Here is a 24,588-nt window from a genome sequence, read left to right on the forward strand (position 1 = left end):
GTAGCCTCCACCTTGCAAGGTGACATATTCAAATAAGTTGGATAAAACGACATCTAAAAACAAAGTAATAAATGTAGCACCTTTTGTTTTTATTTTTTTTGGTTTTCTTTGGTTGTAGGCCTAGTATTGGCACACTAGCTTATAGTACATGAGACTATATATAGACATGTTTGACAAGCCATAAAGTATAGATATACACATAAGTGGGATGCAATGGCTCTAATATCTATGTAGGCTAGGCCTGCTGCTCCGGCTCTTGGGGGGCAGGTATAACTGCAACAGGTAAGTGCGAATGATGAACAACGTAATCACTCACACTGCCAAGAATTGTCCGCCGAATCATGCCCTGACCCCTGGTCCCAAGCACAATCAAATTTGCGGATACATCGCGTGCCACCTGGCAGATGACATCTCCTGCAGGTTTACCTACTACCATCATGATCTCATAGTGCAGTTTCTGAAAATAATGAATGAGTATTTTTACTTCAGAGATAGTATTTAACATCTCTAAGGGAGTGTTCATTAAATACACCAAGGGGGGAGGGAGAGAAGATTTTTACTGAAGACACCTTCAAATTTTTAAATCTTAAAAGAGCCTTTCCCTAAGATTCTTGTTCATGGTCTTATGAACATTCCCACGCTACCCAGAATCCACTGCGGGCTATGACACATGGATTCTTGAGTGCAAATAAAAGTTTAAACATTGTTTATTTGGATTAATATTCAATCTGTACTTGTGCTAGTAACTAGATCATATGAGTAAAATATTAAAGCTGAAAAGTACAACTACTAAAAAATTTAGAGCACCCCTGTAGAATACATTTTATAGGAATTTCACCATTTTGGTGGTTAAAAATTTTCTGCGCCCCCCCCCCCCCCCCCCTCTCAATATCTTTCCTCCCCCCCTCTTCCTTTGTGTATTTAATGAACACTCCCTAATCCTTTAACTCTATTGGCAGCCCATACTTCACAAGCCTGGCAGATACCAAGTCCAACATAAGCCTTGAGAAACACACCTTATCTTTACATATGTCTTCATAACTTCTTAACATGGCCTCATGTTGCTCCCGTGTCTCCTTAACCATTGCACTCCATTCCTCATAGTATGCAAACACAACTGTGGGTCAGGGAAACACAAGAACTCTTGTAAAACCCAGGTCTATCATCTAGAGAAATGCTAAAAAGGTTGACAAGGAAAGGGTTTCAACTAGCAAATGAAGGTATGTATGTACCATCATCTAATTCTCCCTCCCCTTCTTCTGTTCGCTGAAGCGCTTTCTTACAGCCTACAATAAAACAATCACCAGTGTTGATCTTCTTGTTTTTTTATATTCCATGAAAAAAAAAATTTTTCATCTATGAGAAATAAGGTGTTCCTTTGCCTAACCCTTTGTCTTGCTAGGAAAGAACAAAGTGTGAAAAAGCATCTACGATGCCAATGCAATACTGTATTTTCAATTGAATTTGGTGAATTCTTTGAGATGGTTATCTCTAGATTTTAACACATTATATATGGTCCAATATTTAATGAAAACAATGAAAAAGGTGTAGCTTAGATGGGTACTTTAAGTTTAGGTTTTAATGTATGTGTTTTACGATGGGTTTTCTCATAATGGTCTGATAAAGGACTGCAATTTAAAGTTCAAATTGTAGGAATCTTTTGACTTCAGTTTTGTCTGTTTTCCCTATACTTATAAAGGGCTGAGTAACATAAATTAGGTTCAGATGACATTACTCAGCTGTGGTACTGTAAGATAGATTACTGGTTGTAATTCACTGATGTATTTCTACCACAGAGAGAAAATTATCCCTGACTTACATGGCCCAGAGGAGTATGGTAGAGGAGGAAGCTCAAATGCATGAAGAAGAATCGCCTTGTCCCCATATTGGTGAATGGCACTGATATAGACTGAAATAAAAAACAAACTTAAAGTTATTCACACACTTTTTTAGCAACAAAATGTTTGGAAGGGGTAAAAAATGATCAATTGATCAATTTATATTAGATGGGAAATCCCTGAAGCTGAAGATTTCAGAAGAACAAATACGAAGGTTAGTTGGGTGTTGTTAGTCATGGTATTGAGGCATTTACTCAAATTCACCAAAGTATTTCTGTAAAACTGTAAAACAAAAAGCTACATCTGATGATCTGATCTAATTCTATTCAGTATGCTGCCTCTAAATTGAAGGTTTTTTAGCAACACCTTTTTGAAACAATGATGAGCCAATGTCACGTTTGCCTTTTTCAAAAGAAAATCACATGCAAATGAATGTATATTATCTGTCTGTTACATCTTTTATTGCAGTGAGCCAAATTGCAACCATTGTTACAAGGTAACATATACAAATTTTGAGAGATTATTAGAGTATTTGTGATAATCAAATTTAGTATCATTTCAGTCTTTAATTAAGGATATCCTATCCCAACCCCACCCCACCCCACACACTCAAAGTCCTAAAAACTCATATGGCTCACAGCTTTAACATTTCTGCACTTGTTGATCAAAGTTTCTTGTAAGGTTGCAAGCTCATTGTGGCATATGTCTCTTGGCTTGTTTTTTTAGTTAACAATTTTTTTTTTAGGCTAGGGTATCCTACACCCTGTAAGAGGTACCATCTTATAGTTTTACCCTACGGTACATTAAAACTCAAAAGCTGATAAATCTCTTTTAATATTACAAAATGGATGTGAAATCATGGGCAGGCAAGGGACCAGATTACCCTTATTCTTACAACCAATATTATTTTGCTATATGCAAGCAGTGGGAAATATTATGTGAGCAACATATAAAGTGTCTCACTACCATCTTGCAGTACATATTGCATACTATCATAGTAAACAAAACGTTTTACCACAATTCAAATTGTAAGTATAATTTCAATTTTGCTTTTCAAACCTGTATTGAGGCAAATTAGTATTAACAGTCTTATATTATTTCTACAGGCTTCTAAATTGATTGTTCTGGTTTTGTTAAATGGGAGGCATATCTGTACTGACAAATTTATAAAATGTGATAATCTGTTCAATCAGTACTCCCGGACATCACCAGAAGGTATTTGAATAAACGATTTCTACACAATCTTTTATTTTGATAAGAAAAAATGTAGTTAGAAAATGTTTTAATGTGAAAGTACAAGGGTCAAAATAAACATTTTGCTTGATTTTTAACTGGTCTCAACAGTTTCAACCGTTTCCTTAGTCCCGCTACCACTGGAGAGAAAAATGTACGGAGAATTACAATAAAGTGTCAAATGAAGGCTATAAATTTAAATGTACTAAGGGAAATTATCTAATTATGTTTGGTCTAGTGATCTTACTGCAAAAGTATGAGATTTCACGAATTACCAGCCTAACAACAGAAATTATAGAAATCCTCCACGTTAGACGTAATTAATCAGTTTACTTAGTGATACATAATGAAAACATAGAAAGAGGTAGTCGATACCAGTAAAATAAACGTAATAAAATGGGAAATAGGAGTTTAAAATCTCGAAATGGTATCTCGGCTTTTCCTTTAGTGAAATCAAGGCTAAGTTAAGTTATATTATTCACACATTTACGAAGATACGTACATTCAAAAGCCCTCCAAGCATGGTCACTGCCGTCCACAGCTATAATGACGACTCTATCTGGCTTCGCTTCCTCTGCCATTGTTAACTTTAGAAGTTATTTTGCAAGGGAAAAGGGACTTTTCGCCAATGTCACGCACGAAAAGCGATCGTGCTTTGACACATACCAATGAGCCTGCGCTCACTGTTCATCGGTTACCCACGTGAACCCACGTAAGTAGTTCGGTATTCCTGTGTTAAGACGCTTAGAGCAAAGGAATCCCAAGTTTCTTTTGAAAAAAAAAAAGATGTCTGCGGATAAGGCGTCGGTTTATATAGGGGGATATCAAGGCGCTGCCATAGATGCGCAGAGAAAAGGAGAGAGAAGAGCGGGGCCGAGGGAAGAATTTTAAAAACCTCTTGCCCCCAAGTATTTCAATTCAAGCGTCAAGTCCCCATGCTTGCAATCGGGGCGCACAAGAAAAGAGATAATGATTAGCCATTCCCACCACCCCCCCCCCCCTCCCACCCACATCCTCCTCCAGAAACACACATCCTCCCTCATTGGCCCGTACATCTCAGTGCGCCCCGAAACAACGCCGCAAAAATTGAAGAGCAGGCGGTTCATTTAGAGCTTTATTTTGAAACTACAAGAAAACTTGAGTCATGTCAGTCCAAGTTTCACGCATGAAGACTATTTTAAAATAGATTACAAAATATAGTACAGTCATTAAGATAAAACAAGCATAATAGCGAAATAAAATTGAAGAAGTCGAGGGAATTGTGATTATGTTTACACGCATAGCTGAAGTAGGCCTCGAAATATTGGGGGCACGACACAGAAACATTAAGAAAATATTTGGGGCACAGCCACGCCCCTACTGGTATTTTTTTTAGCTTATATCAGCCTTTCAGCCAAATATATTGTTATTTGGTTGTACTTCGGTATATTTGTATTTGCTTTTTAAAGAGATTGTTTAAAAATGTGGTAAAATCGGTTTTTAAAACGCTTGTACACGTATATGTCAGTTTCCATTAATAGAACACGCATGGAACACGTGCACTAATACTGTATAATGTGTTCAATGTTGATAAAAAGTTCTGCGATGATCATCCTATGGCAAATATCTTCAATTCCACAGATAAAAAAATGCAAAATATGGATGAGATAATCCATTCCACTTTTATCAATCATTTCATGCTCATTCAGTTCTCCACATGCTATTGTGTCGTTAGCTATGATGGAAGTGGAAATGAGATTTTTCCGAGGGAACTACGGCTACGGGTACATGGGCGTGGTGCACGACATAGTCACTAACGCTCCCAAGAACTGTGCGTCGAATCTTGCCCACACCACGAGCTCCAAGGACGATCATGCTCACTTCCTCCCTCTTAGCCACGTCGCAGATCGAGTGTGAGGGTGATTTTTCGTCCGGCTGTAGAAGACGATACCTTATCTGAAAGCAACAAAAAAAATTAGCACCCCCAAATAAAACTCACACAAAGCCCACTCCTATCCTCGTCTGGTCTATGTCTATACCGGCATATCAGGCGCGTACCCAGTTTTTTGCTGAGAGGGTGGGGGGGGGGGGGTACGAAGTCATAGATATAATAAGGAAAGAGGTATTTGACGATCAGACCACGGGAAGGGGGTGGAGAGAGTGCGCCGCGCACTCTGTTCACCCCGTAGATACGCGCCTGTCGATATTTGTTGAGGCTCCCCCTTTTTCATGCGATACCTACACGAGCCGGTAATTAGGGTTCCTTTATCACGGTAATGGCTTATAACTGTTAACCGGGTTAATTGCATACCGGCATGGGATGGTTGTTAAGATCGTGGTGCTGCTTGCATTTAAAGGCGAAGTGGTTTAGTAGCACTTTGCCGTCTGTGGATATCTTGTCGGCCTCTCTCTGCCACTCCGCCAAGTAATTATAACCGTCTGCAAGGAAAAACGACAGTAAATAAACATGCTAAAACGACGGTCTTTGATTGCTTGTCTAAAATCTATATCTAAGTGAATCCACAAAGGTTTTCTTTCGTTCTGTTCTACTTTTTAATTCTGTTATACTCGTGATTTTACCATGAATAACCTACTCGATAATTCAGAGGAAGTTAAAATGTAATTTTAAAGAAAAGTACCTCTCTAAAATATAATATTTTTATGGGTTGTGATAATTGAAAGTGTTCAATAAATGGCAAGCGCACAGTAGTCAAATGCTTTGGGTAGGTATTTATATCCATGGATATATAAATGGTAACGAGGGAACCGTTAGGAGCCCAAAGATTTTATACAATTCATTCCATATTTTACTTTTAATTTTATTTTTAATTTCAAACAAGCTTATTAAAAATTACAAGACAAGGAAAAGAAGGGATAGGAGTATTTTACCGGGCTGTGTATCTAATATTTCTTAGTAGCAGGCTCTCCCCCCCAATCCCTGCATATCTCGAGCCTTCTTGTCCTATACTCTGGGTTTCGTATAAAAAAGTCAATGATTACGTTTAAGCTGAATGTACCTCCACGATTGTAAGAATCAAATAAATAATAATGATGATGATGATAATGATGATAATAATCCATGTTCTTAAGAGCCCTTTTCAACTAGACCTTCGTTATTGATTTCATTTATTGAAAGACACAATCATATGAAGTAATTTAAAAGAAAAACATCTAACATTAGACTTAATTTAAAATATTCGATAAAAATTAAACATTTAAATAGCTTTAGGTTTCATATCATCTCAAGGAGATTAATGCTTTCCTATAACACGCGGGTTTATGCTAGGATGATAAAAGGCAGATTCTTTCTAATATAAGTCAGTGATACGTACATGGAAATTGATGCTCCAGAGGTACAGGCGGCAGTTCGATGCAATGGACGACAAGCACCTCGTCACCGGGACTGTGCAGTAATTCGGCGTACCCTTCATGGAAGAAATATGGAGTTTATGAATTACTACATGTTACTTAAACCTTTACTCCGCGAGACCTATATGCGAGATAAAAGAAACATAAGCGAATTGCACGTTGGACGTGTTTCTAAACCAGAAAAGGCTTTATTGGCGCTCTGGCATTCATTGTTCGGTGTAAAAACTGAGCTCAGTGTCCAAGGAGACGTTGACTATAGTAAAGAGGTATCACTAACAATGCTTGTTTGGCAAAAAAAAAATTAGCACCCTGAAAAGTTTCCACTATCTAAAAAGACTACAGAATCAGACAAGATGGTTTGGTAGGCTAACCACCCTGAGCCCGCAGTACGTGCCTCCAACAAGCAGTTTGGCGGAGGATCGTAAAACCGCAACGCCCGAAATAGGCAACAATTAGAGCATTGTTCTAGGTGCATAGAATAAACACAGCAGGCAAACACAGCTTTGAGCTTGAATGTGTAGTGGATTTAGAGAGTTCTACTCGCTCTAAAGCCCCGTGCAAACAGCGCTAACAGCTACCAGCATTGCTGAAACCACTAGGCTCAATAATCACACGGAATCTTGCCGAACTAAGTAACAGCACAGCACTTTATTGAATAAACACAGCAGGCAAACACAGCTTTGAGATTGAATGTGTAGTGGATTTAGAGAGTTCTACTCGCTCTAAAGCCCCGTGCTAACAGCGCTAACAGCTACCAGCATTGCTAAAACCACTAGGCTCAATAATCACACGGAATCTTGCCGAACTAAGTAACAGCACCTCCTTACATGGTGGGTAAAAGGCGACAGATTTACTGGGACAGAAATTTTAGCTTTGGTGCAAGCAATGCTTTGGTTGTTTGAACGGGGCTTAACTCGATCGTGCTAATTAGTTCCTTAATGCTAACATAGCACGCGTAGCTACTCAGACTAATTTGATGTTCTAAGCACTTCCTTAGAATTTGGTGAAATCTCAGGCTGGACCTTCTTATAATAAAAAGGTTCTTTAAAGAAATGGGTGCATCACGCACCATGAAAACGAATCTACAACTTAACACATCCTACACAGGAACTGGTCAAGCACACCCATTACTTAGGGAGATAGAAGGCAAAATCAAATAGAAAGTACATACCAGTAGACACCAGCAATTGAAACCGTCTCACGTTTTTAATTATTTAGAGAAGGAATGGAAGATATGGTGTTTTTATTTAACTGTCTTTATTCAACAAAAACCGCAGAACAGATTTTATACATTTTTTTAAAAGCCTTTGTTAGATCTGTAGGTGCGAAATAGCCCCCCTAGTGGCAAAGATAGGGCTTTAATGAAAATGGTCAAAGCTGCGGACTGGTGGCGAATCGCTTTGCTCCAAGCACTGCGCTGGTAATCGCCAGCGTCATTATTTTGGAAATAACAAAATGTTGTAGAACTGGGGCGTTACTACGGCGTTACTAAAGAATTTTTTTTCTCAAACGGTTAAGACATTCTAAACTTTCGATGTCAGTTGCTAGGGAAACTACCACCAGGTACAGAAATAGGTTGTATTAAAAACCTCTTTTTTGTGCATTTGAGTAAGTAAACGAAGATGTGAACGCAATAAAATTTGTATTAGTTTTCGTCAATAGAAGCGTTCGAGACCGTTTAATAATGCACGAAAAGCGCAAACCTGATCCCGCATTGATGTATCACGTAGAATTTTTAGAAAAAAAAAGTAAGGAAATGAACTGCTAGCTTCCTCAAGGCATCCTTTAACAAATTAATAATTCTTCGGCAAGCAAATGGTAATTCTTGCTGATGCTACTAACAACAAAAGCGATATAACACGGCCACTACTGGAGGCCGTATGCGAACATCTTATAGCATACGGAATTACATTCACAAGAACTTTCAAAGTAAAAGCGTACTGTCATTTTTTAACTTTAAGTCGGCATAGTTATTTTCCATCCTTTTTAGGCCTACTATTATGTTTTTGGGGAAGATTTATTGTCTGCAGTAGAAACTGTTTCAAGAGAGCGCAGTTTATTTTGGGTCTATCGGCGCAATTAGTATAATTTCCCGTATCACCACTTTTTCACAAATTGCACTCTAGCAATTTAAGTTTAATTATTCTATCCGATGTTTTTCTCTGCGAAACGCTGGAAACGCTGCAGGTGGTGGAAAACACAAACCCAAAAAAATCCAAGCAGCTAGTTTGCATATTCATTGTATTGACGAAAGTGCATACGGGACGCTCGAAAACTTCAATTCATTTTGGAGTGTTATAATGCAGTTTACATATGAAATGTGGAAATGATCCATTGTTGATACACTGATATAACTCCGCATAGCAGGAATTGGGTAAACGATATAAGACGCTTGTTAATAATTCGAACAGATATTTGCGTCTTGCTCTTTATACTCTTTATAATATATACAAATATATATAATATTCAACACACTTTTTCATGCCCAGAAACCCGATTTCCCTAATCCCTGACCTTCTCATTAACACCCCGTAACTAGAGAAGCGGTTGACAGAATCGGAAGGATAGACTGGTGAGATGATCGTATTTTCGACTAAAATTATCCAATCTCCAACAACCAAAGACATCATGTAAGGGGCATTTAAAGGGATGGTCCCCTGAGTTCAAAATCCTGTTCAGGGATATAATAATCTATGGATTTACAATGGGGATACATGTAGTGTATATCTTTCAACGCAAAACACACCGGCTCTTCAGATTCGTATCTAGCTAACGGATCGGAATAGTTGTGTCTACTCGTTCACGGCTCAAATCCGCAAACTGTTAAGTACTTACAGTCAAACGCTCGTTCGCTGTGCTCGCTTCCGTCCACAGGGATAAGTATCTTTCTGCCCTCCATCGCCGATTTGTTGTCGTAGACAGCTGTGGCGATGTTTTATGGAGGCGTGGGGGCAACTAGCGGGACATCGTAGAGCGCAGAGGACTGGAACCCGCTTGCTTGCGATTGGATACCAATGTCACGTCTGTGCATTGAGGGACATTATACCCCGAGGGGAAAACCCCGCAAGCAAAACATGTCAAAGAAGTAAGCGATCGGGTTAACAATACGCCAATAATTCGGTAAACGTTGTATCCGGGTTTTGGTACATCTTTTGAGGGCCATATTAGAAAAATTAGCGGCTACTACGGCGCAACATGTAGAATGTCTTAATTTCGCAAAATTGAAACGGGACAAACATATTTTACTAGTACTAGTGAAATAAAACTGAGGGCGTACTCTGGTATATATAACATTTTTATATTTTTATTTTATATTTGTATATTTATTACATTTACTAGAACCACGAGACCATGATGGTAAACGACTAGATGGTAAGAACTAGTAAACGAGAATGTCGTGGCCCTTTTCTGAAATCACACAAAACAATTCGTGTTTCACTAAATCAAAATTATGACTTTCCTCACTCTGCAGGCATCTCTATCTTGGTGACTTAAATCTGTGACTTGAAGACTTAAATCTGTGACTTGGAGACTTAAATCTGTGACTTGAAGACTTAAATCTGTGACTTGGAGACTTAAATCTGTGACTTGGAGACTTAAATCTGTGACTTGAAGACTTAAATCTGTGACTTGGAGACTTAAATCTGTGACTTGAAGACTTAAATCTGTGACTTGAAGACTTAAATCTGTGACTTGAAGACTTAAATCTGTGACTTGGAGACTTAAATCTGTGACTTGGAGACTTAAATCTGTGACTTGGAGACTTAAATCTGTGACTTGGAGATTTAAATCTGTGACTTGGAGACTTAAATCTGTGACTTGGAGACTTAAATCTGTGACTTGGAGACTTAAATCTGTGACTTGGAGACTTAAATCTGTGACTTGGAGACTTAAATCTGTGACTTGGAGACTTAAATCTGTGACTTGGAGACTTAAATCTGTGATTGGAGACTTAAATCTGTGACTTGGAGACTTAAATCTGTGACTTGGAGACTTAAATCTGTGACTTGGAGACTTAAATCTGTGACTTGGAGACTTAAATCTGTGACTTGGAGACTTAAATCTGTGACTTGGAGACTTAAATCTGTGACTTGGAGACTTAAATCTGTGACTTGGAGACTTAGATCTGTGACTTGGAGACTTAAATCTGTGACTTGGAGCCTTAAATCTGTGACTTGGAGCCTTAAATCTGTGACTTGGAGCCTTAAATCTGTGACTTGGAGACTTAAATCTGTGACTTGGAGCCTTAAATCTGTGACTTGGAGCCTTAAATCTGTGACTTGGAGACTTAAATCTGTGACTTGGAGACTTAAATCTGTGACTTGGAGACTTAAATCTGTGACTTGGAGACTTAAATCTGTGACTTGGAGACTTAAATCTGTCAGTTGGAGACTTAAATCTGTGACTTGGAGACTTAAATCTGTGACTTGGAGACTTAAATCTGTGACTTGGAGACTTAAATCTGTGACTTGGAGACTTAAATCTGTGACTTGGAGACTTAAATCTGTGACTTGGAGACTTAAATCTGTGACTTGGAGACTTAAATCTTGAATCGTGGGACTTAAATCTCGTTCCCAGGGCCCTCTCACTTTGTTGGGAACGAGGCTACCTCACCCTATTTGCGACAATAACAATGGAACTGATATTTCTGGATGGAGCATCCCCACCACCCCTCCCCCACACATACACACTCCACAAATATTAGGGGCATGACTGTGTAATTGTAAATTACATCTATTTCACCTGTTCGCAGGAGAGCATGCGTATTAAAGCACTATACTTAGAAAATTGAAACCCCCATAATGTTAATAACTATAAAAAGTATAGATCTAAGCAGCATTTCATATATCCTTCCAATACAGCAATTTAGCGAGGGCCATGCGTATATTATTACGATATTAAAGGCGCGTTTGTTTTACTCGTGATTCTGGAATGAGAATAATTAGAATAGAAAAATCGTTTATCCCGCGTTCCCATTCCGGAATGGTTTGAAGGCCATTCCACCCATTCTGAAACCTGTAGCAGAATAACTCGAATGCCATTCTGAACGTTTTCTACCCACCATTCCCATTCCAGAATGATAGGAAAAACGCGCCCTAACAACCCCCACAACGGCCAAAGGTCCACTTTCGGTTCTCAATAGACGTGCTATTTGTAGACAAAACTATAAAGCATAAGCTAGATCACTCTGGTATGTAGCCAAATCCGACAATAAACGACCCGTAGAGATACTGCAATGGTATGATCAGATTTTTATCAGAGGACTCACTCCCTCTCCGCCCCCTCCCCCCCCGGAAAAATTATTTCCACTTTTTCGGATTTCGCATTTCGCACCCACTCTATCTTGCGTAGCAAGCGTTTCTGCGAGCAAAGAATGTTCGAATGTTCCTGCTGAAACTACACCGAAACGCTTGCTACGCAGGCTACACCCCCCCCCCCCCCTTAAGAAAAATCCTGGGTACATACCTGTGCTATATTTAGGTTTAACAGTAGATTTCCTAAATTGTTCTTTGCATTTTAGCACTTGAAAGTGGGCGAATTTACTTAAATACAATAGGAACGTAGTAGCAACAATACTAGAATACATCTAGCTCAATTTGTAAAATCCATGAATTGGCATGAGTTTGTTTTTATATTGCATATGTTTTGCTGAAAAGTTTTAAAATTCGCGCGCAATCAACCATGAGAACAAAAGTCATGGTTAGTTGCTTGGCTGGTCGCGGACGAATTTAAGAAATTTTCATAAATTGAAAACGTGTAAAATTCCACAAATAAACCTTATAAAAATAAAAACACAAGGTAGTATAATTCTGTTAATCGTCATTATGGCTTATGGTTATATAAACGGAGCTAAGCCGGCCACAAGAATTGGCACCTTTGTCGTAGTTTGGAGCTCCGCCTTTAGGCTGTTCCTTAATCTATATATTACCTGTTGATAGTTTAGTATAGTTTATAAGTGTCTTATCGCCCGTTGTGGGTGTAATTTCTGCTAGTTGCTTCTCTTTTGACACATTCCTTTCGACGACTTCCTTGTCGTTTATCTGGCGTAAAGGGAACTAGGATCATGCAAGAGAATAATGATCTTCCCTTTCTTGATCCCATTTCCCTCCCGTCACACCCCTTGGGTTGAGTCTATTATCCTCCTTTGCTTGTTTCCCTATCCCCCCCTGTCACGCCCCTAGGTTCAGTTGTCGTCCCTTCCTTGTATCTCATCCCCTCCCGTCACGCCCCTTGGGTCAGCTGTCGTCCCTTCCTTGTATCTCATCCCCTCCTGTCACGCCCCTTGGGACAGCTGTCTTTCCTTCCTTGTATCTCATCCCCTCTCGTCACGCCCCTTGGGACAGCTGTCTTCCCTTCCTTGTATCTCATCCCCCCCTGTCACGCCCCTAGGGACAGTTGTCGTCCCTTCCTTGTATCTCATCCCTTCCCGTCATGCCCCTTGGGACAGCTGTCTTCCCTTTTTAGTATCTCATCCCCCCTGTCACGCCCCTAGGGACAGTTGTCGTCCCTTCCTTGTATCTCATCCCCTCCCGTCAAGCCCCTTGGGACAGCTGTCGTTTCTTCCTTGTATCTCATCCCCTCCCGTCACGCCCCTTGGGTCAGCTGTCGTCCCTTCCTTGTATCTCATCCCCTCCTGTCACGCCCCTTGGGACAACTGTCTTCCCTTTCTTGTATCTCATCCCCTCCCGTCACGCCCCTTGGGACAGCTGTCTTTCCTTCCTTGTATCTCATCCCCTCTCGTCACGCCCCTTGGGACAGCTGTCTTCCCTTCCTTGTATCTCATCCCCCCCTGTCACGCCCCTAGGGACAGTTGTCGTCCCTTCCTTGTATCTCATCCCTTCCCGTCATGCCCCTTGGGACAACTGTCTTCCCTTTCTTGTATCTCATCCCCCCCCCGTCACGCCCTTTGGGACAGCTGTCTTCCCTTCCTTGTATCTCATCCCCTCTCGTCACGCCCCTTGGGACAGCTGTCTTCCCTTCTTTGTATCTCATCCCCCCCCGTCACGCCCCTTGGGTCAGCTGTCGTCCCTTCCTTGTATCTCATCCCCTCCTGTTACGCCCCTTGGGACAACTGTCTTCCCTTTCTTGTATCTCATCCCCTCCCGTCACGCCCCTTGGGACAGCTGTCTTTCCTTCCTTGTATCTCATCCCCTCTCGTCACGCCCCTTGGGACAGCTGTCTTCCCTTCCTTGTATCTCATCCCCCCCTGTCACGCCCCTAGGGACAGTTGTCGTCCCTTCCTTGTATCTCATCCCTTCCCGTCATGCCCCTTGGGACAACTGTCTTCCCTTTCTTGTATCTCATCCCCCCCCCCCGTCACGCCCTTTGGGACAGCTGTCTTCCCTTCCTTGTATCTCATCCCCTCTCGTCACGCCCCTTGGGACAGCTGTCTTCCCTTCTTTGTATCTCATCCCCCCCCGTCACGCCCCTTGGGACAGCTGTCTTCCCTTTCTTGTATCTCATCCCCTCTCGTCACGCCCCTTGGGACAGCTGTCTTCCCTTCTTTGTATCTCATCCCCCCTGTCACGCCCATAGGGACAGTTGTCGTCCCTTCCTTGTATCTCATCCCCTCCCGTCACGCCCCTTGGGACAGTTTTTTTCCTTTCCTTGTATCTCATTCCCTCCCGTCACGCCCCTTGGATCAGCAGTCGCCCCTTCCTTGTTTCTCATCCCCTCCCGTCACGCCCCTTGGGTTAGCTCTCGTCCCTTCCTTGTATCTCATCCCCTCCCGTCACGCCCCTTGGGTCAGCTGTCTTTCCTTCCTTGTATCTCATCCCCTCTTGTCACGCCCCTGGGGACAGCTGTCTTCCCTTCCTTGTATCTCATCCCCTCCCGTCACGCCCCTTGGGTCAGCTGTCTTCCCTTCCTTGTGTCTCATTCCCTCCCGTCACGCCCCTTGGGACATTTTTTTTCCTTTCCTTGTATCTCATTCCCTCCCGTCACGCCCCTTGGGTCAGCAGTCGTCCCTTTCTTGTTTCTCATCCCCTCCCATCACGCCCCTTGGGACAGCTGTCTTCCCTTGCTTGTATCTCATCCCCTCCCGTCACGCCCCTTGGGACAGCTGTCTTCCCTTTCCTTGTATCTCATCCCCTCCCGTCACGCCCCTTGGGACAGCTGTCGTCCCATCCTTGTATCTCATCCCCTCCCGTCAAGCCCCTTGGGACAGCTGTCGTCACTTCCTTGTATCTCATCCCCTCTCGTCACGCCCCTTTGGACAGCTGTCTTCCCTTTTTAGTATCTCATCCCCCCTGTCACGCCCCTAGGGACAGTTGTCGTCCCTTCCTTGTATCTCATCCCCTCCCGTCAAGCCCCTTGGGACAGCTGTAGTTTCTTCCTTGTATCTCATCCCCTCCCGTAACGCCCCTTGGGACAGTTCTTTTTCCTTTCCTTGTATCTCATCCCCTCCCAAAACGCCCCTTGGGACAGCTGTCTTCCTTGTATCTCATCCCCTCCCGTCACGCCCCTTGGGACAGCTGTCGTCCCTTCCTTGTATCTCATCCCTCCTTGTTACGCCCCTAGGATCAGTTGTCTTCCCTTACTTGGTCCCTCATCCCCTTCCGTCACGCTTGTTTCTTGATTCCTCCGTCCGCTTCCCATCATACCCTGTCTTACAGCCACCCTCCCCCTTTTTATGACCCTCGTCGCATTCATTCGCTCATTTTTCTCCTCTTTCTCATTCCCCAATCTTCATCGTCATCAGAACTCTCGTCAAAGGATTCTGTTGGTGAGCGACATCGCTTAACTGTAAGAAAAATGATTTTAGTTTTTAAAACTTCTTTAATAATATCTCTCTATTGCTATGTTAACATTTCTACGATATATTAAGTGTGTCATGATGACAAAACCACACTTAGTACAGGGTCATTAAGAAAAAAATTGGGGGGCACAGCCACGCCCCTTCTGGTTATTTTCTTATAGTTTTTTTTTAAATACTACATCCCCTGTAGTAGAGATATGAAACTTTTTAGATAGGTTTTTAGTGTTTAAAAACACTAGTATTTCACTAGTGTGACGTGTGTCATCGATGCATTTTTTTCTATGCGGTAGCAAGGGGTGGTACACTGGGGTCATCTGCCCCCTTCCAACAAATGTGCCCCCTAACAAATTATAATTAATGTTTCTCTAATGCACCACCTCACCCTCCAATTTTTAGAGGCCTGCTACAGCTCTGCCATATTCTCATTCGAAGGTCGCTCTTGACTTACATTTATTTTAAAATAGCTTACCTGCCCGTGTGATCGTGTCAGCAAGAAACTGATTGAATTCCATCAACACTAGGTCGATGTACTCGCCCTCCTCAGCATCAAACATATCAAGAGTTTCATTAAACTCCTCCTCATCAGCATCATTCAACAGGATGTCAAGACTGTCGGTCAATCGGTCATCGCCATCAACCTCATCGCTACCATCACTCATACAAAAGCTGACGAAGCTCCTGTCATCATCATCATCATCATCATCATCATGAGATTCTGCCTTCATCAAGATCACATCATCGTCATCATCACCACCGGCATATTCTGGCTTTATCAGGATCACGTGGTTGCAGTTGTCAGGGAAGACGTGCACTGGGTCCACGATAGGTATTACTCTTGGCTCGGAATTAGGGCAGTCGTCTACAGGAGCGAGGATCAGCGGATCCCCGACAGGCACCGGCCTGCACCTGATTGGTACGGGGGCAATGACGTCACCAGGAGTAAAATCAACAAATACCGGTAATGGAGCCTTGGACGAGAATGAAGATGGCGAGGAGTATGTTGGGCTGAGCTGATCAGAGGTGAAGGTCTCGGGGAAACTGTCCCAGGGAGACACGAACAAACGGTTAAAAGGAGTCGGATTTCTTCTTTGGCATTGAAGAGAGCTGCTCAACGGGGAATCGTTGTGTGTTGAATCGGGTGTGCGGTTCCATGAGAACTCATTCCTCCATGGGGACTCATCCCTCCATGGATAAGGGGAGGTGTTCCGTGGAGACATAGGGGAACTTTTCCATGGGGACTCATCCCTCCATGGATAAGGGGAGGTGTTCCGTGGCGACATAGGGGAACTGTTCCATGGGGACTCATCCCTCCATGGGTCAGGGGAGGTGTTCCGTGGAGACATAGGGGAACCGTTCCATGGGGACTCATCCCTCCATGGGTAAGGGGAGGTGTTCCGTGATGACATAGGAGAACCGTTCCAAGAAGACACACTCCTCCATGAGTGAGGGGAAGCTCCATGTGTGGAATCAGGTGCGAGGGCAGGGGATGATGTTTGCTCTCGCGAAGGGGAATGGTTGCTCTTTTCCTGAAAAGTAAAAATAAAGAATTCATCCTCTAGAGCACAATCAATTTTGGATGAAAAAAAAACTCATCCGAAACAATTTTTTTAAAATTTCCCTACTAGCACTTGCCATCACACAAGAGCAATAATAAAGTAAGAATATTAAGTTTTTGTTCATCCTTGTTTTCCTGTAATTGAGTGCAACATCTACACTTTTTCTAGCGCTTTACTTTTATTAAAGGTAACAGGTCAAGATTTCGAAACCCTAAATGACCGACAAAGACCTGCTTGTCAAGGATAAACCTCATTTTTAATTTGCTATTTTTATCTAGCATAACTATTCATAAAGCGACGCTCAACCATGGTCAAAAAGCCAGTTAGCGTGCAAGAGTCACAGGTTTGGTTTACACGAACTTAGCCCATAGGTTGCCCAAGCTCTTTATTTGTATGCCGATTGATATTACGGTAAACATTTTACGAAAAAGAAAAATTAAGTCTTTGAAACGATATTCTTTAAACACCATAGACGCTTTAATATGGCCAGAGAACACGCAAAACGTGAACATAAACACATTACTAAGCTACATTTTTCATTTCAGGAACTTATTTTTTATTTTTCACTTATGTGTTTTATGCACGGGATTTTAAACTGTTCAACAAATTTATTGTCGGTTGCATATGTACCTCTTGACTATTACTATACATTTTATAAGCATAGAATAAAATATTTCTTATTAGTAACCGTACTGCGAAACTCCCGCCCTGTCTTAAGAAAGTTACACACCCTACACCTTTTACCGCCACACTTACCACAACCTCTAACCTGAGTACTATCCTTTTTAAGAGAGGAGTGCACCAACATATCCTTTAAACTCCTAGGTTTCCTATAATCCACCATAGGTACCTTACCAATAGCACACCTACATCTACTAGAAGATCCTAGAACTCGCTGTAAATTACACAGAATACCAGGTAAATTAGGTAAAGCTGGTTGAGAAGTGACTACAAAAGGTACACGATCACGATTTACGCCCGTCTTTCAATGTGTCGTCCCTAGGAATACTTCTAACCCGGTCAACTTCCCTCCCCACAAATCTGCTGTCATAACCCCTATCAACTAAATAACTCATCAGCTCATTACCAAGGTGTTTTAAAAATATCTTATTAGTAGTTGGAGTTAAAAAACAAAACAAAATATCTTTTCGCTAAACATCAAAATATTGAACAAAACTCGAATTGCTACTTATTATCTCCAGATGTGAAATCGTCCTTTCGTTACGGGAAAAATTTATCAAAAAGCAAATATATTTTCTTTAATTGTAACAAATAAAAAAACAAGTGAGTGATTATCAAGAGAGACGTTTGTTTGCGGACTAACCCCACAGATTTCCTATTATTTGTTTATCGGCTAAACCTAGATGAATTAGTGGGAAGGTATACTTAAGAAAACATCCCTTTATCATCCCTCCATCGAATAACTTACTTGAAGTTACTTATAAGTTATAGAAGAGTAAGATTTTTTTCGGAAAAAAAGTCAATATAACTTAAGTAAAGTAATTTTAAGTATTACAATAAGGAATTTTCATAGCTCCGACAAAAAGCTTCGAGTCTTTCTTACCTTCTTCTTTCAATTCCATCATTTCTATCCATCGTTTGTATATCTTTATAATATTATAAAAGTGTTTAGTGTGTCGTTTTTATCGGTATTTTACCAAGACAAAAATATAACATTTTCCCAACCCACCGTGTTGACCGCGAGTTGCAAGAGCAAAAAGAGCTTCTTGTGGGTTGGCTGGTGAATAACGTGTGCATTGTACTAAACCAGAGAGCGAATTCTATCCGTAAAATCTGACTAAAAGTACGTGTTCTTTTGCTCCAACTCGTATAGCCAAATAATGATATTTTGATAGAAAATTTTGCGACCGTAATGACAACAGAATCAAGGTAAATATTTATACAATGATCTTAACGCTCACTTCTTAGCTTTTATATTCATGCAGGTCTGAGAGTTTTTCTTAAAATAAGTTTTTGTATTTGTATTTGGTTCTTCCTTCAATCAAAATTTATAAGCATAAAAATGAATGCCTAGTTCGAGAAGAGTTTAGGTTAGTTCGGAAGATCGTGAGAATTCATTATAATTAGCAGAAGATCAAGTAGCGAGTGACATCTTTGACTTTCCCGCGCTTTTCTCTCATGTATCTCGAAAGTACGCGACAAATCCTCACCCCAGACCCCACAAAAATCCACACCTCACCTGTGACATGATTACACCTTTGCTATTTGATTTATTTGGCTACTTTTGGATGAATTTTTGGTTGAGTCTTTTGCTTTGCGTTCTCACACTTCGTGAAAATATGGCAAATGACGAGTGCTGTGTTTTGAGATTGTTGCTTTATTTCTATGGTTACCGGCTGTCGCAATATCTAGCGCGCGCCCATGAATAGTTTCGCGCGCTCTAGTTCAGGCCCCTCGTAATCTCGACGGTCTACGAAAATCGTTTCGGACACGACATGGCGGAAAAACCTTGCGCATGCGCACTACGAAGAGCCACTTTGGAAGACACGAGGTCGGGTAATGGCTGCATGTTTCTTGAATAATTTCGGGCCGATTTTCTCCGTTCAAAGTTCTTTTTCTTCGAGTAATTCGCCTAATACTGTAAAGAGAAATTTATACCTTCGAGATTTAGGATTTGTTTAGTGAACATTTACTTAAAAAGGTAAAAGAGATTACGAGAAGGTAAATTTCGCGGCCGGATCGGAGAAATTCCGCCATGCGAGAAAAAAAAAACAAAGCACATTGTTTCGGATGTGCTCTATCCTTGGACAGCCATTTTTGTTCATTGGAGGATTGGAGGAGGCCAAGTGGTGCTGGAAATTGTAATTACCACTGTGGTATAGTACAAGAGCGAAAGCAGTAATTTAAGTTCAGTAAACATTTCGTTATTACATTTCGCGTTTAATAATTTATTACATTTTGCGTTAAAAGTTATTACATTTCGCGTTAAACATTTATTACATTTTGCGTTAAAAGTTATTACATTTCTCGTTAAGATTACATTTTGCGTTGAAAGTTATTACATTTCGCGTTAAGATTACATTTTGCGTTAGTTATTACATTTTGCGTTAGTTATTACATTTTGCGGGGCAACACGTCGCCCACCGCCAATTGGGGGTAGGTCGCAGTGCGTCTCTTACATCCCCGGATGTCGTGCCAGTTGGTGACAGCCTGCGGCTAGAGGGGCGTGGTCCATTGTTTTGATTTCTCGCATGCTCTATCATCTTACTAACTCGTTGTGCGAACTCAGACAGGCCGTGCTTGATCATGGCGTCTTAAATCTCTTTCATACAGAAGAGGTAATGTCCTTTTATCTCCTTAATAATAATATCGTGGTTTGCTCGGGCTGTGCCGTCGTTCGCATCCTGCTCTTGATCCTTCAATGCATGAAGGAAATCGTCTGTGAAAAGAAAAGATAAATTTTGATGGAGAGGGGGTACATACACATCGCACCCAATGGACAATATTTATGTTTTGATTATTAAAGAAATAATGTATAAGGGATACGATAATCTATTTATTGTTTAAAGATCACAGGAATGGGTTAATCGCCCTTATCACTACCTGTTTTGAGCCACAATCGACAATAATTAGCTTAAAAAGCTTTTCGATCATGACAAAAAACAAGTATTGTCACATGTTCAAATGTGACACATATATCGACTTTACCTGTTGGGGATCGGGGAAACTAGGGTAGGGAGACACTGTGGCATATCTTAGCCTCTCTGCTAAAACACACCCGCTCGAAAATAACCACAGGGTTCCTGTGCAAACCTGGAGAGGCAAGAAGAGAGTGAAGGTCTCATATTATTAACCACAGCAATCCCGATCACCGCAGGTGACTCGAAAAGACTCCAAGGCGAAGAACTAGGCTGAACACGAAGGATTTTCTGTACACAACTTACAAAGCTATTTCTCCAAGAAAGAGCTAACGTAAACTAGATTAATTTTGAGTTGGCTTTTTAACTTGTTTTGATAGTGTTTGTTACCCTGGTTACCAGAGTCTCTAAACTTCTCTCGCCGTGACGCTCAGCCAAAATGCCGCGACGCTGAGCGTCACTGGTCGAGAGAAGTTTGGGGGCTCTGGTACCCAGGGTAAGTGTTTGTAACTTCCCATGGGTTACCTTTCCCTGCTAGCAGAGGCCTCTTTTCTCTGTATCTTGAGCGAAATACAGAGAAAAGAGGCCTCTGCTAGTAGAGGGAACAGGGGAAAGGTTACCTGTAAAATTTCCCAGAAGAAACTGGGGAGCGATGATAGGCACTTGAAATTACCCACAATACGTTGCGTCTGCTTGGCGTCTTCTTCGATCGGTGCAAGAAGAAGCAAAAAGTCGGTTATCTTGTTCTTCTGTATTCCCGTTGAAATCCCTCAGCATTTGCAAGCAACAGAGGCGAAAGATTGAAGTTAAGAGTTTACTGAAGCTTTTAATTGGTGTAGAGGGAGCTGTATTGTACTAAAAAGATCCCAAGAAGAGAACGAGACTTGTGGCATGTCGTCACTTAGCTCAGGTCAGTCGATGCAGGTCTATCAAAAACATCAATTCGCTTAAAATTCATTTTGCTATTATTTAATGCATAAGTTTTTCTTTCACTTGTTTCAAGTGATATATTTTATTGATTGAAGTTGGATTTCATTATAGAAATTTTCTTTCTTTGCAGTCTTCAAATTCCAGCACATTTTTATGACAAGGCCGCCGTATAACTCATGCAAACGACCCCGCCTGGAAAATCTACTGTATCCAAAGTTCATATCGATGGAAGATCCGTCACAGATTACTCAGGTAAATTGCTGGATCAGACCTTTATCCAGGGGATTACCTAGTTAACCTGTATTAAACGGTTATGAAGCACGAATCATCTAGATACCCGACAACTCGTACCGTAATACCGAAAACACTAGAAGATACCCGTGGGTGAGTTTGTAATAATTTTCTAAAACAATATCGCCCGATGAAGGATGTTTATCAATCTCAAAACAGCGTTTTCTAATCGCTTGCTGGAAGCGATGTTTACCCGAGTGATCATAATTCAGAGCAATTTGCAAAGAACTAAAATTGGGGAAAATCCTACTCCTCACGGGAGCGATTGACAAAACAGAACCTGACAATATGTAAAAGTCATGTTTGTGTGTGACTTGTGGAATTTTAAGCATCAATGGAAATGTATGCTAAGATATTTCTCCACAAATTTAATAATACATACCGTTGTCTGCTGTCTAAATAAATCTAAATATGTAATGTAATCCACGAAGGGCATTAGCCCAAAATAGTAGACATAAAATAAATAAGTAAATATATTAGGCTTTAGGAAAATAATGAAATTAATAATGACAACAAAATAGCTCTTAGGTGCAGCTTTATAACTAATTACACTAGGAAGGTTATCACATTTTAAGTAAGCAAGTTTCACTCCTTTATTGATTTTGTCACAAAGCTATTCTTATGAATGTTGGTCCTACTTGATAGATTAATGAACTTGTCTTTATGGAAAGCTCTGGTAAGGCCCCCTTGGGTTGGACCTCATCTGGCATATCCAGGTGAGGAGTCCAGCTTCCTTTAACCTTTGCTCCAGAGACACCCAATTTAGATCTTTGAAAATGCATGTCTCAGTGCCTGAGGTTCGTTTGTAGCATCTCTTTACAAAGTGTGCTGCCGGGCATTGTACCCCTTCATTGCTGGTCTTATATTTGTCAGACAAAAAAGAGATGGAGCTGTGACCTTAAGCAAAACTGATCAAAAGAATGAAGTCCACTAAGTCAGGACTTAAAATGGTGTACATTGTTAGATTTAAAAACTAATCTACTAGGAAACTGTTGATGTTGGGTGTTGTCCATCGGTTTCTTGTTTTTTTTTTTATAATTTATATATTTTTTAATTTTAATTTATATTTATATTTTTTTTTATAATTGTTCTTTTCAACCAGCATCCTTCTTCCTCCAAACATCAAGTCTTTGCCAGTTTTTATTGAAATATTATTTTCAACATCCCAGCCCTGGGCTTCAGTAATCAGATTTGTAGCAAGTACATCAGTAATACGCAAGAGTGAGTGTAGCTCATCTGTGACAACATGATCTAGACTGATGTCCAGCAAGGGTCCACTGATACATCCAAAGTTGTATTTTACACCAAGCACAAGAATAATTTCCTGTGCCATTGTTTAGTCAAAGGATAAGAAGGATGTATTTATAATCTGCTCCCAGGAAATGTTTAGTTTTATAATTCTCCTCTCCAACTGTAGTTTCTTTAATCATACTATTTAATTCATTAAAATAACTCCAAATGATTTCCTCATGTTGTCATAGTATTGTTGGCCATTCATTATAGCAAAGGTTCTATTCCCTTTTGCTGTAAAATGGAAAAGGGCATGATAACAAAGTTGAATTCCTTGGCATTTTTGCACCATCTCAATTTAACTTTTTTTTATGATATTTTTCTTCCAGAGGGACTTGCATACCACCTTATGTGGTCAGCTTTATGCTTGTTTTCTCTTATTGTGGTTTATCTGGGATTGTAACCAATACATCTTCTGGCATCATGTTGCTCTAAGCCCCTGTATAAACCTTATGCAGATGTTGTGGTTTCCGACTTTCGGTGTAACAAAAAGCTCATGGCTGTTCTTGTTTGTTAAACCTATTTCTCCCACAAAAAACTCAGATAGAGTCTTCAACGCTATTGCTATTCTCGCAATTTAGGGGTCGATTACATGAAAAATTTAAGCCCGGGCTGAGTTTTCACCCCGTTTAGGGAGGCTGAATGTCCAGCCTGCTATCCCCCACAAATACTTGTAAAATTGCTCTTTCGATTACATGAACAAGTTTTCAGCCCAGGATCAATTTCAGCACGGGGGGAGTTTTCCTGCCCGTGCTGTTGAACCGGGCCAGGGTTTTCAGCCCGTGCCTTGGGCATCCTAGATAATAATAAAGACTTTATTTAAAGAGGAAGCACTTAATAGCCAATTGGCTAATAACATTGTGGCCCTCACCTAAAATATTACACACTAAAAATTTACAATTACACTTACTAAAAATATATGATAAAAATGGCAGAGATGTATATATAAATATATATTTATATTAAGCTATATAAAACTAAATAAACATAAATCAAACATTAAACATTAAATTGTTGCAAAAACTTTTGATCATGTAGAGCTTTGTTCCATAAATTAATTCTAAAACATCTAAGAGAGTCTACTTTTCTGGCATCTAGACTTAAACTGTTCCACCTTCGGTCTCGCGCTTATATTTAGGGCATATAACATTAAGTTTACTGTATCTCATGTTTCGAGAGTGACGATCACTGTTTAAGGACAAATGCTCTTGGAGATAACTTGGTACATTACCGTTACACGGTGGGCTAATAAGTGGTCAAAATCGGCGCTTTTGTATTCTCGCGAGCCCGCAAAAACCAGCAGTTATCCATCCAAAAAAACACTCGGAATTAAAAATTTGAGTCTTGTCAAAATTATTGGATTTAGAAAGGAAAACAACTAATAGTGGAAGATAAAAAACAAAGCAGCAAAAAATTGAGCTTCTATGACAAGCTTGAGTCTCTCTGAAGAAATAATTTTGTCGGGGTTCGAGAAGAGCGACGCATATTTTTTTACCTATCTGTTGTCAAGGCTGAACGAGAGAGGTTGCAATGGGATTGTGTTTCTCTAGGAACGAGAATTGAGGCCCAATGGGACAGATCCCCAAGAAAGGAGTCTCTGGAAGATTTCCTTAGAAGGATAAAGTCTGTGAGCATGTCGAAATATTTTTTTTTATTATTCCATCGTTTTTTAAAGCATTTATGCTCTGTTGATTCTAGCTTCAATTTTTACCAAAAGGTCTATGGTGATATTTGTAATAGAATAC

The 24,588-nt window shown here is 40.6% G+C and overlaps 3 protein-coding genes and 1 long non-coding RNA gene across 5 annotated transcripts; 1 reads left to right on the forward strand and 3 right to left on the reverse strand.

Annotated features, from left to right (window-relative positions):
• Positions 1 to 87: 87 nt before the first annotated feature.
• Positions 88 to 3,748, reverse strand: LOC5504327 (universal stress protein Slr1101). 2 transcript variants are annotated; one of them, XM_032372619.2, is made up of 5 exons: positions 3,574 to 3,748; positions 1,820 to 1,909; positions 1,233 to 1,286; positions 1,017 to 1,117; positions 88 to 457 (listed from the first exon to the last, which is right to left on the reverse strand). In XM_032372619.2, the coding sequence occupies exons 1-5, from the start codon at positions 3,650 to 3,652 to the stop codon at positions 236 to 238; spliced, it is 546 nt and encodes a 181-aa protein (XP_032228510.2). In that variant the 5' UTR covers positions 3,653 to 3,748; the 3' UTR covers positions 88 to 235. The 2 variants fall into 2 exon arrangements, with proteins under 2 accessions (XP_032228510.2, XP_032228511.2); XM_032372620.2 differs by lacking the exon at positions 1,233 to 1,286 and having other exon boundaries at positions 3,574 to 3,746.
• Positions 3,749 to 4,172: 424 nt separating this feature from the next.
• On the reverse strand, positions 4,173 to 9,462 carry LOC116612015 (universal stress protein PHOS32). The gene is made up of 4 exons (XM_032372633.2): positions 9,255 to 9,462; positions 6,383 to 6,475; positions 5,362 to 5,489; positions 4,173 to 5,006 (listed from the first exon to the last, which is right to left on the reverse strand). Exons 1-4 carry the CDS (start codon positions 9,316 to 9,318, stop codon positions 4,782 to 4,784), a joined length of 510 nt encoding a protein of 169 aa, XP_032228524.1. The 5' UTR covers positions 9,319 to 9,462; the 3' UTR covers positions 4,173 to 4,781.
• A 5,441-nt stretch (positions 9,463 to 14,903) lies between these two features.
• On the reverse strand, positions 14,904 to 19,059 carry LOC5504328 (proteoglycan 4). Its single transcript, XM_032372598.2, has 3 exons — positions 18,934 to 19,059; positions 15,647 to 16,703; positions 14,904 to 15,162 (listed from the first exon to the last, which is right to left on the reverse strand). The coding sequence occupies exons 1-3, from the start codon at positions 18,940 to 18,942 to the stop codon at positions 15,068 to 15,070; spliced, it is 1,161 nt and encodes a 386-aa protein (XP_032228489.2). The 5' UTR covers positions 18,943 to 19,059; the 3' UTR covers positions 14,904 to 15,067.
• Positions 19,060 to 21,029: 1,970 nt separating this feature from the next.
• LOC125556679 lies at positions 21,030 to 23,015 on the forward strand. Its single transcript, XR_004293738.2, has 3 exons — positions 21,030 to 21,242; positions 21,393 to 21,514; positions 22,656 to 23,015. It is a non-coding gene; the product is annotated as an uncharacterized LOC125556679 (long non-coding RNA).
• Positions 23,016 to 24,588: the final 1,573 nt, after the last annotated feature.

The sequence above is a fragment of the Nematostella vectensis genome, chromosome 2, assembly GCF_932526225.1.
Source record: "Nematostella vectensis chromosome 2, jaNemVect1.1, whole genome shotgun sequence".
NCBI classification, from domain to species: Eukaryota; Metazoa; Cnidaria; class Anthozoa; order Actiniaria; family Edwardsiidae; genus Nematostella; species Nematostella vectensis.

What these genes read in the sequence shown, in the direction of transcription:
- LOC5504327 (XM_032372619.2), bottom strand. Translation starts at nt 3,652, where the DNA reads ATGGCAGAGGAAGCGAAGCCAGATAGAGTCGTCATTATAGCTGTGGAC. An exon ending in ACCATACTCCTCTGGGCCAT is followed by an intron (nt 1,287 to 1,819) that starts GTAAGTCAGGGA and finishes GTTTTATTGTAG; the next exon opens with GCTGTAAGAAAGCGCTTCAG. An exon ending in GGAGGGAGAATTAGATGATG is followed by an intron (nt 1,118 to 1,232) that starts GTACATACATAC and finishes CCTGACCCACAG; the next exon opens with TTGTGTTTGCATACTATGAG.
- LOC116612015 (XM_032372633.2), bottom strand. Translation starts at nt 9,318, where the DNA reads ATGGAGGGCAGAAAGATACTTATCCCTGTGGACGGAAGCGAGCACAGC. An exon ending in CAGCGAACGAGCGTTTGACT is followed by an intron (nt 6,476 to 9,254) that starts GTAAGTACTTAA and finishes TCTTCCATGAAG; the next exon opens with GGTACGCCGAATTACTGCAC. An exon ending in TTAACAACCATCCCATGCCG is followed by an intron (nt 5,007 to 5,361) that starts GTATGCAATTAA and finishes TGTTGCTTTCAG; the next exon opens with ATAAGGTATCGTCTTCTACA.
- LOC5504328 (XM_032372598.2), bottom strand. An exon ending in TGACACGATCACACGGGCAG is followed by an intron (nt 15,163 to 15,646) that starts GTAAGCTATTTT and finishes TTTTTCTTACAG; the next exon opens with TTAAGCGATGTCGCTCACCA.